At 38.6% G+C, this 12,012-nt stretch overlaps 1 protein-coding gene across 1 annotated transcript in view; it reads left to right on the forward strand.

The window, feature by feature from the left end:
- Window positions 1-12,012, forward strand: part of syt9b (synaptotagmin IXb) — a 35,675-nt gene that overhangs the window by 5,154 nt on the left and 18,509 nt on the right. The window contains exons 2-4 of the mRNA XM_008411700.3: window positions 9,090-9,265; window positions 9,787-10,004; window positions 10,385-10,925. Of these exons, the coding sequence (XP_008409922.1) occupies window positions 9,090-9,265; window positions 9,787-10,004; window positions 10,385-10,925 (935 nt within the window). The remainder of the gene's footprint in view (window positions 1-9,089; window positions 9,266-9,786; window positions 10,005-10,384; window positions 10,926-12,012) is intronic.

The raw sequence follows: 12,012 nt of genomic DNA on the forward strand, positions 1-12,012 counted from the left end.
AAAATTGGCCGATTTCCGTGAAAAAGTGTATGATCGGTGATCACCGATCATTGTCTCATATTCCCGATCACACAAACCGATCACTTGCATCTCATTTCGCAGCCTGCCGGTGCAGCTGGTCTCCTCTTTCCTTCACTCTGAGCAAACGCGCAGCAACAAATACTAAGCATGTGGTGTGAAATTATAACACACTGAGTAAATGGGGAAGTTTGCGTGTTGCGGCGAAGCACGTGGGGTGAAGCACGTCAAAATGCATCAACACGACGAATCTAATATGGCATAAAAACAATGGCATACTTGACGGAGTTTGGCTACATTGAGGCTCACTGCAGTAAAAAAATACATATGGAGGATCAGATAGCAGGTAAAGCAGCGTACAGCTATAAACACTCACCCGGATTAGCGAGACAGTCAGAAAAGCTAAACAAATAACCCACAAAATTATTTAAGTCGTCGAGCTGCGATGTAAGACGCTGGTTCTGTTCTCGCTGTTGAACCGCTGCTACGCGCTACAGGTAGTAATATTTCACAGAGGGAGCGCCGCTTCTGCTCCACCTGGTTGTGACTCTCACACCGAACCTCTGCTTAAAGCTGCAGCATCTAACTTAATTTTTTTTTTTTTACATACGTATTAAAACTTTAGCAGTCCTAACATGAGACAGATAATCTCTGAAAACCTAATCGATCTCCTCCCTGTTCTGCATAATTACTCCGCTCAGTCAGAAACAGCCAATCAGAACTAGCAGTAATGCCTGTTTTGTTTTGTTCTTGGAAAAAGTTATTAAAAACACGTTTTTTGTCTAAATTAAGGTGAATTCATGGTTCCTTTTTCCACATAATGTAACATGTAGTGCTTATGATTAAAAAAATAATAATTATGTGATCGGTATCGGTGATCTATATCAGTGATCGGCCCTCATGGGTGATCGGAATCGGCAGGAAAAAGCCTGATCGGCACATTTCTACTAAGTACTTTTTTAATTTGGAACATCTGCTGAAATCCCCATAACACCATGTGGCTTTAAAATGCTCCACCATAACCAGTCTATGTACCTGATATTGTAATTTATCTAGTTTGATATTAAGATAAGTCAAGCTGCCACAGTTGATCTGTTCAAGAAAATGTGTGACATGGGTATCAAAACTTGCCAGTGTTCCGTTTATTATTTGTCATTATAGATTTTTTGAGACAACAACTAGTTATAAAAATAAATAAAAAAGATTTTGAATAACTGAGACCAAAAAACAGCAAACTTTGACATGGGGAAGGTTGCTGCTGGGAAAGTAACTCATGTGACTTACACTAAACAGATTAAAACTGGATGTGTTACAGTTTCAATCTGTGTAGGTTCTTTTGGCAGTATTTGTACAGCCAAAAGTACCATATTTCATTTTATCCTGTGTAAAAAGCTGAAACAACATAAATACTCGTCTGCTCAAATTTGTAGCTTGCTGTATCTATAACTATGCAGCATGATGATTTTAAGTGTTAAGCAAGTTTGTTTCATATTATATCAAGCAGAACAGATCGAACCAAATCACACACATGAGAGCAATGTTGAAATTTAAACGTTTGAAAGGCAAAATCACGTTCATTTCTTGGTCTCCGAGTTGGGAGATTGATTAAATGCCGAGAGAAACAGGTTTAGTTTCATTACACCCTTGATTGCATTTTGGAGGTATCGTTGCTCGGCAACATGACATTATTGGATATTTGGTTTAGAAATCTTCAAGCCTCTGGTGATGTTCTTGAATGAACCCAATAAAGTTAATGACTCCTCTCCTCTCCTCTCCTCTCCTCTCCTCTCCTCTCCTCTCCTCTCCTCTCCTCTCCTCTCCTCTCCTCTCTTCTCCTCTCCTCTCCTCTCCTCTCCTCTCCTCTCCTCTCCTCTCCTCTCCTCTCCTCTCCTCTCCTCTCCTCTCCTCTCCTCTCCTCTCCTCTCCTAAAAATGTCTATGAACTTATGTGCAGCTCTTATCCTTCAGCCATTTGTAAATATACTTCTAAAACATGACTGCCATTGAAAGACACTTTTCCCTCAGTCTCTGTGTGCCTGTTAATGACCCACAACTGACTGGGCTGTAACTATTTCTTGAACTGAAACATGTTTTGAACATAGAAGATTGTTCCAATTGGAAATAGAAGCGTTTAACGAGATAGCCACAGGCTGCAACTTGACCTGGGTCTGTACGTGATGCTAGACCTTGCAGAAAACAACAATTCTGTCATAATCATTGGCTTTCTCTGTCTTATCTGCTTGGAGTAACAGTATAACCATAAGGGTGAATCATTTACTGATATTAGAAAGCTTATGGAATGCATGCCAGAGTAGTTGTCAGTATTGTTGGCTCAAAGAACGAAGGTCCATTGTTCAAATCCAGGCCAGCGATTTCTGTGTGGAGGATATCTGTGTTTGGGTAGGTTTTCTCCTGGTACTCTGGTTTCTTTTCACAAGTTAATTGGTCACTCTATAGGCTCACACATATTTTGTCTGGAGCCGAACAGTCAATCCGCAGTCATGTGGTTTCAAACCTGAGGGACACCGTGCTCACTTCAGTATGCATCATGCAACTACCCGTGTGTGTTTCTCTTCTTTCCGTGAATCCTGTTTTGCTTCTGCAAACCTGTAAGGAAAAGAGTGCCACGCATTTCTGCAGACAGCCTTCTCCATAAACAACGAAGTTACCGTTTCCATCCAGAAGTTATTAACCATTCGTCAGTCTTGTTATTATGGTATTATTTATTGAAGAATTGGACAAATGTGCATAATTCCTTACCACATCAAATAAACATTCCTCAGGCCTATCCATGTCTCCTGCAGACACAAAAACCTGATTTGTGAAAGATTTCAGCAAATAGAATAAAGTATTAAAGCTACGTTTGTGCAGTTTTGTGCTGTTAAAATTTCAAAGCAAAGTAGAGCACTTTGGCCTGTTGTGGAGCTCAGAAATGAAAGCTGCACAAAGAACAGTTTTAACGGCACAAACCAGCTCAAACGAGGCACTAAAAACGTAGACCACTATGGTTTGTTGTAGAGCAAATGGGGGGATGGTGACCTCTGGATGACTTAAAAATAATGTCATGTCTACATGTTTGCAGTCAACAATAGTCACCCCACTGTTGCCAACTCAACAACATTGAAGACAAAAAATATTTGTATCGGCCAAAATCAGAATCAGCAGGTCGGGTTTTTAAAGATTTGTAATCAGTGATCGGTCAGAAAACTTTGATGTACAGTTGATTCAACTAAGTATACTCTTGCAGTTTCCATTGAATTTAGAAGGAAAAGTAGAAGTCATGTGTACCTTTATCAAAGTTAGAGAAAACAAGTATTGACGTCCATCAATTCATTGTAATTTATAGGAATAGTTAAGTGGCTTTAAAGAGTTTCAGTTACATGATAGTAAAGTTTATTCAGAAGTAGAAAATTTTCATGACAGCAACCAATTTTTCAGAAGTCCATGTTCTGTAAAATTTACTACAAGGCAAGACAATGCAGAAGAATTGTATAAAAGGTCCAAGACAAACAGATTAATATTGAGTAAGCAGATTACATATATGAAGCAACATCAGGTTATACAGTTACAGATTAAAACTTTTTCCATAATACAGTGTGTTTTTGGAAAACTAAACACATTGCTAATGCACAAGCACTTTATACCAACTGTAGAGAAAAGGGATGGAGAGCTGATAATTTGGGCTTGTTTTGCAACCATAAAACCAGGACAAAGAACCTAAACATCTTGCAGTCAGTGTACCACCAACATGTTATACTCATCTGTATTTAGAAGTATTCCAGATGCAACTGTGATGCCATCTTTATGGCAGCTGAAGATTTTCTCAAACTGAGTCATTACCTCAAACAAAGCAGCAAATCCATAATGTTATTCCTGGTAAAAGTGGCTGTGCAATCTATTGGATAACAGATGATTGGAACTCATTGGAAGCCATTATAATGGATGGATAATGATATTGGTATTCAGTCATGATGTGTTATGTGTGTACCACAGAGACCAAAATGGAAAAAAAAATCCTCTGCAAAGAATACTGAAAAAACAACAATCTAAAACCAGAAACATGCTATTTTAACCAGTATATTGTTAATCAACTGTTTACTGTATATTATGAGGTGTGGTGTTGACAAAATGTAAGCAAATTCTGTTAGGTAGAAGTTTAGAGAATAATTTGTATTTAGGAAAGAGAAGTAAAGTTTTGCTCAGGGTTAAACAGTCATGTAAAAAGTGCATTATGCCTCACTAGTAAATTCATGTATTGCTCCTGCTGAACATGTTTTCATGTGGAGCACCAGCTGAATGTTGACATGTTTACTGTCACTTTTGATATGACTTGTTGATGGGTCAGCTTGTGTCATAGATCATTGCGGTTCCAGTTAATGAAGCTAAAAAAACTTATGGAAAAAAGCTGTTTATTTATTATGAACATCATACAATTTTAAATCTCGTGTTGTAGTTGCACTCCAGGCAACTCAGACAGCAATATGTCTGAGAAAAGCAGATATAAAGAAGGTGAGGAAGCTGCAGCAACCAAAACAGACATTCTTTCACTGTGCGGACAAAATTGTAAAGGGTTTCTAGAGGAAACCTAGATTTTATTTCATCACCAGAATAATGTCCAGGCAGTTGTTTTAAAATGTAGCTGTGCAATATGTAGCTGTGCAATATGCAGAAGCACTGCTTGACATAAAACCACACAAAGTATATAAGCAAATAATGGGCATTGGGTTTTGTCTTAGAGGCCAGTACAGATCAGCTTAAAATGTCTTAAATAATGTGCTTGCCTAAATGTAAAGGTATTGGCTACGGCTTTTTGTATGGAATAGGAAATAGGTATAAGAAACAAAAATGTAGAAATATAACTTACCGTATTTGTCTGAATTTTTAAGGCTGACTTTTTTGTCTTACACAAAAAAGGCAGATTGAGTAATTATGGGATATGACTGTGAGCTGAATACAATTTTATTTGACCTAATCTCCAGCTGAAGTACTGGTAAACCAATTGATTAGTTATGAAAAAAGAACAGAAGAAACCAATCTTGCTCAACATTGTAAAGTGGTAGCTGTGTTTGTGCTTTTATTTTAAGAGCTAAACATGTGGAGCTGGCAGCATATTGAACCCCCAAAGCTAGTGGGGGTGGGATTTTTTACTTTCCATTTTTTGGCTGTGCATCACAATTCTCAGTTCAAATAAGCCTTAGACAATCATCAGCCACACTAAAACCCGCTGTTTGTGTACACACATTGCCTCATCAAAGGGAGATTTAGTTGAAATCAATAAAAGCCGCCGTTGCTGTGTCAGTTCACTTTGGGGCTTTAAAGTTTTATTAGCTTCAGGGGCAGAAAAACACCTTTAGTGCAGCAGTCTATTTGACACAATGTAGAGTAAAACACTACCGTTGGTCTTCTTTTGTGAAATTCTGTTTCACCCTAATGCATCATGATTTTACTGTACTAGCCAATAGTAAAAAGATGCTCTTCGGGAGTCTTTAAATGACAACCAACCAAGTAATTGAAATTTTCCATTATAGATTGCACTGTTTACATTGATCATCTTCAACTATTATTGGTTCTCAGAAACCTTGATTCTGTTACCATTATTTCTGTATTTATTGTCACATAAAAAAGAAGCAGCCCCACTGCAGACAGTTTCTTAGCAAACCTCTGACCTTTTTTTAATTATAATTGTTGACTTCCTTCAGTGACGAATGAGCTTACTGATTAACAGAATCCAATTAACTCAATAGAGTGGAGACCTGACTGTCTTGATTGCACCCCGCAAAAGGACTTCAAAGGAAGAGACACCCAATGGGTTTCAAAAAGGCTTTAAAAAGTTAATTGACTCAGACTAATGGATTTTGTATGGGGTTTTTACCCAAAATAGTGGGCAAAAACATCAAGGAGACAGCGATGCAGGTAGGATTGTGACACGAAAACATGTCTGCTGAAAATAAAAGTAGATAGTCATTTTTTTTATTGTCTCTGTAACAATAAGAGCAAAATTGAATACAAGAGAAATCACAACGCTGACGATGTTTTTAAAGTCACCTGCATTCCAATCTGTTCAGTGGCAACAGGTGCACAAAGTTATGGAAAGCCTTCCTGGCCACATGCACATGAACATTTCATATTACTTTGATGTGACCTCGATGTGTAAACACACAAACAACTCATAAAGCTGAACTAACCTTGTCGAATACGTGTCAAAAGTCACATCTAATGCATAAACTATATGTTTATGCATTTTGTAAAGGTGCAAACAGCATCTATTTATGTCGCTTTCTGGCAGTCTGATTTGGGTCTCGTCTCATTGGCTGTTTCTGATCCTCGGCTAAACCAATTTATTAAAGAAGGTGATCCTCCCGCTTTTCACTGCTGGAATAACCTGCTGTCTATCTGCTTCATTGGTAAATCAGGTCTAGTTTTAAAATCTGCTCCACATTTTGATCAATCATGAATTGTTTAGCTGCTGAGATTCTGAGTTTTTTAGTTCAGCTGCCTCTTTTAGGTTTAATTATGTTTTATGAAACTCGTACCAAGAACGTAGTTTTTTTTCACTACAGTCAGCATACTACACTGACAAAAATATGAATTAAATGAGCATGTACCTGTCCCTGGCACACCGATTCCACGTTCACAGCCACCTGCTTTGCTGACAAAGCCACTGGTAGTTGCTATGGAAACCATTTGACTATTCTAATTTCTACATCTTTGCATTTTAATAACGTGGTTTGAATTTAGAGGCATTATCATGGACAAGACTGCATTACAAAATTCAAGCAATGAACTATGAGAATGTTATAGTGTTAGAAAGTCTGGCATTTTGCACACAACCACTGGATTTAAAGTTATTTCCATTGGAGTTTCAGGTTGCTAAACACAAAGTATTTTAATTTCTCAGTCCTAAAAAACCCAGAAGTGTCTAAAACAAAAAGCTATCATTGGCTTGGTGTTCAAATAAATTCTGTAATTGTGGATGGATGGATGGATGGATGGATGGATGGATGGATGGATGGATGGATGGATGGATGGATGGATGGATGGATGGATGGATGGATGGATGGATGGATGGATGGATGGATGGATGGATGGATGGATGGATGGATGGATGGATTTCTATACATATCAGTCTAAATAACCTTCACTCATATTTTGCATTTGATGTCTTGGAAGAATGCATAATGCATTTCTTTTCCATAATTTTCAATGCACATGGGAAATTATCCTCCTTGAAACTTTGTGGGTGCTCGATGGATCACAAATGTTGGTGCTGCTCAACAGTTCAGATGTTCCTTCAGTTTGTTGAATCTAATTTGGAATGATTAGCAGCAAAGAAAACCACCCAGAGAGACATGTACAGGGGGACGCTCTCAGCTCTGAAACCCTTCCCCTGAAAAGCATCTGACCTCAGCAGACCGCATCAGCCATGGTTTTTAGATGACTTACTGAAAGGCTGCTTCCCAAGAAAGATGTACTGGGGAGCATCATCTGTCTGACTCTACACTGTGCTATTACCCAGCTGTTAAAGAGGAAGAACCTCTTCTCTGCTAATGGATAACATAACTCATGTTTGATGAGCTCAAATATCCATCAATCATTATGCATCCACTTCTGAATGTGTTGTGAACCTCGTTTGCAAAAAAGATGTGTAGTAAGGCTAAAGTTTTTTGTTTTTTTTATCTTGTCATGGCAGAGTATTTTTTTTCCAAATACAAACCTAGCTTATTCATCCACAGTTTTCTTCTCTATTGCATTACTTCTGCCTCTTTTGACTTTAGCTCCAGTCGTCATTCAGATAAAACCACGTTTATACCAATAAGCTCCAGAGTGAATGACATGGTGGAAGTTTCACTAATAGAGGGGACTCATTAATGCATGTGATTGCGCTTAATTGATACCAATTTTCTGTGATACAGTTTACAGTCTAAATGAAATATGGATTATGGAAGAAATACTACTCTGTAGGTGAACATGTGCAGAAACATGCATATAAAACTAAATTGTTTTAGTTTAAATCAGATTGTTTTTATTTCCGGGGAGTTCATTTTGAATCTAATTTGATTAGACTTAGCTGGATTGACAACCAGTGCAGAGAGAATCCTAGTTCTTGTCTGTTGTTTGCTGTAAGAAAACAACAGGAAAGTCCTGGATACATATTTCCTCCTCAAATAGGATTAGATACATAATATGAATAAGTAAACTGATCTGTTTAAGATTTATTAACAAGAAACACCATGAATGATGTGAAATTCTTACATCCTAGAACAAGAAAAGTCTATAATTTTTGGCTTTGAAATAAATGTGCCTCAGTGCTGCATCCTTGTGCCTGTCAGTGAAACACCTGGTTCTTTAGGTGGTCAAGGACTCGACAATTAAGGAATTTTTGGGATAAGTTCAAAAAGTTAATGTAAACAATTCTCAATCAATTACAAAGCAAAATGTCACTTGTTATGATGCAGAGAATCTGTCCCTGCGGTGGAACTTCAGCTTAGTCCACTTGTGAGAAAAGAGAAGCCGCAAACCAGGAACTAAACTGCAGTTCTTATTCTCTATGCTACACCCCCTCTAGGGGGTGTAACTCCAAAACCTTAAGCCTCTGTGATGTTCAGCACTTAGGTGTGTGTATGTGTAAGCTTGCAGCTGAGAGCGTGTATGCAGGCTAAAAAGCACTTCCTCTATGATTATGAAATTATCTTTGTACTCAGATGAAAGGTTAAACTTACTATCCCAATCTCTCTTACTATCCCAAAATAAACATAACCAAAGCATTTTAGTGTGTTAGTATTTACTATTTTAGACTGATTAAGGTGTTTCATTATCGGTATTTTGATCCAATAATAATCTTGTTGGTTCAAAATACCGATACGGTACACCACACATTGAAAGTATCTGTGGACTGTACTTGCATGACTGCATCATCTTTTGTAATAGTTGCATTACAAAAAAAAGTCACATTGTGTTCTCATTTAGCATTCTGAATGAATGCAACTTGCCATCCCTGGAACTCTGCTGTAGGTTTGTCTGTGCCAGCATTTTTCACTGCCTGTTCACTGAACACCTGCTCTTTCTCTGCAGATGTATCGGTGAGTCTGCTGTCCCTACTGGTGACCACCTGTGGTCTGGCGCTCTTTAGCGTCTCTCTCTTTGTCTCATGGAAACTGTGCTGGTTGCCACTAAGTGGCCGTTTCCTCCCAGATGTCCTCAAGGGGGCACACTTCCTGGGAGGAGATCAACAACCTGTCCTCACAGAGGTAAAGAAGTTGTTCCACGAGATGATGTTTCATTTTAGTAATGCGACTTATAAAGGATACAGCCTCAAAATTGACCAACAACAAACAGCTCATTTATGTGTGTTATTGAATACAAATATTTTGTTCAAGCACAAATTTAGACATCATTTGGAGTTCAGATGTGCATGATAATTCTGGTTAAATGTTTGTGAGTTAGGACGTATGTATAATGTGTATGTGTCATGAGTCAGGTGGTATTCTTAAATACATGACAATTATCTAGATCTGTGTTTATAACAAAATCAAGTTTATTTGTGTAGCACATTTCAGCAACAAGGCAATTCAAAGTGATGTACATGATAAAAACATAACACAGTAGCCAATTATGAAACAATCAGCAACCATTACTTTTTTTTCAAATGCCATTGTTTTGAAGAGAACAAAAAACTATGCAACATGTTTTTGATTCTACAGTTATATTCCCAGGTAATATTTCTACCAACTTGTTTGTAGTAACATAAATGTTGCTGGATGCTGTCTAGGTGGACGGAGAAGAAAGGGAGTACAGCGAGGATGGTTGTGTGAAGGAACCATCGGGCCCCCCTTCGGCTGTGACTGTGCCCGAGTCGGCCCTGAAGATAAGCCACACATCGCCTGACATCCCGCTAGAGACCCAGACTAAAGTGGAAAAAAACCAAGTTCACACTCTGGCCAGAGACAGGGTTCAGAGGCAAATTACTGAGCCCACCTCGTCTGTACGGTTAGTAGAAATGAGTCCCTGAAGGTTTTGTTCCAGTATTTGGTGTTCAATTCAATGCTGATGAGAGATTGAGTACAGCTACACGCACTGAGTTTCACAAAACTAAATGGCTATTAGAAAACTATTTTGTTTTTGTTGCCTTGAAATAAAAATAGTTGCAATTGTGTGTTTGCAGATGACTTTGTGGACATTCCAGTGGAAATTTGTAATTGGGGCAGTTGTGCGGTATTTGTCTTTGACATTACATTGTACAGATTATTGCCGTATAAATGGGAGAAAGGGTTCTGAATTTATTTCACATCGTTTTGTTTTGTATGTTACAGAAACCTGGCATTTTAAGAAGGATATATTAAGCTTTATATGTACATGCGTTTTCACAGGCATAACTCCATTCGTCGTCAGATGAACCTGTCTAATCCCGACTTCAACCCAGCTCAGTTTCAGCGCCAGGACTCCCTGTCCGGTTTGGGCCGGATAAAACCAGAGCTATACAAGCAGCGATCTATAGATGCTGAAGACGGTCGTCGGACTGACAGCTGCGGTCGTCTTCACTTCATCCTAAAGTTTGACTTTGACCTGGAGCAGCTTATTGTGAAGATTCACAAGGCCCAGGACTTGCCTGCCAAGGACTTCTCAGGGACCTCAGACCCTTATGTCAAGATCTACCTGCTGCCTGACCGCAAAACCAAGCACCAAACCAAGGTGCACCGCAAGACTCTCAACCCAGTGTTTGATGAGGTGTTTCTGTTTCCCGTGGCGTATGCTGAGCTGTCAAGCCGCAAGCTGCACTTTAGCGTCTATGACTTTGACAGGTTCTCACGACACGATTTGATTGGCCAAGTGGTGGTGGACAACTTCCTGGAACTGGCTGACTTTCCCCGGGAAACAAGACTATGCCGGGATATACAATACGTGACCTCGGTGAGAACGCCATCTTTTTCTCTAAATTCTGTTACCGTCACAGTTTTTGTCTTCCATTTAAAAAATAGCCATCTTAGTAGTCTTATACAAACACAGTTCAGGTTATTAGTTTTTATATATCTGATAAAATTAAATTACTGTAAAAGAAAACAAAAAAAAACTCCATCTCAGTTCGTTTTTAGACAGGAAAAAGCTGCTCAAACAATAAAAAAAAGAGCAAAAACTTCCATACATTCCTTTCATTGGAGCAGATGGAGAAACATATCAGCTGCCTTGCATCTTATTTTCTCTCCAAGTGGAGCTCATCTGGGTTTTCAGAGGCGAGGACATAGAAATATACTTAGACATAGTTAATGTTTAATGAAAGCAGTGGGAAACACTTGGGGGTAGTGACCCAGATCTTTGCTGACATAAGACCGGGGTTGGCTTGACAGAGATACAGCAACGCTGTCTATATTACATTATTCACTTAGATAAATCTATAGGAGTGAAAATCAGATTCTCCTGCCAGGAAGTCCCTCACGGTTTAGCTTCCTCATTTAGAAAGGCTCCAGTTCAGCATGAATCAGTTTGGGATCATTTCATTCTTTCTTAGCAGTTTCTGACGATGACACCGGATGACTGTGAATATTCCAGCACAAATTTACAGGAATATTTGGAAAAGATGAAGGCAAATTCTTCTGCATATTTAGCTTTCTTAAGCGAAATAATTTGGAAGCATTATGGGCATTTTAGAAGGACAGACGTTTACACACTATAGAGCAAAACAAAGGCAGAGGATCCAGTTGTAGCAAAGATTTTGTGTTTGTTACAATATAAGGAAAAAATGGAACCCAGTGATTTAGACTGTTAAATGTTACTCAGTTTTTGCTATTTGTGCACAATAATCAAAACTGATCTATTTGCTGATTTGAGGATAATTCTAAACTTTATGTTTTTACTGTCAGTCTCTATTTTGGTTATGACCCAATGCTTTTGAGAATGATATTCACAGTTCTTTGAATGGTGCAACTCTAATGCCTCATGGAAGTCCTCCTGAACAATAGACTGCAAAGCATGATCCATTCAACCTTCTGTTCTGTTGACA

Source organism: Poecilia reticulata, chromosome 6 (assembly GCF_904066995.2).
Source record: "Poecilia reticulata chromosome 6, P_reticulata-male-v2, whole genome shotgun sequence".
Lineage (NCBI taxonomy): Eukaryota > Metazoa > Chordata > Actinopteri > Cyprinodontiformes > Poeciliidae > Poecilia > Poecilia reticulata.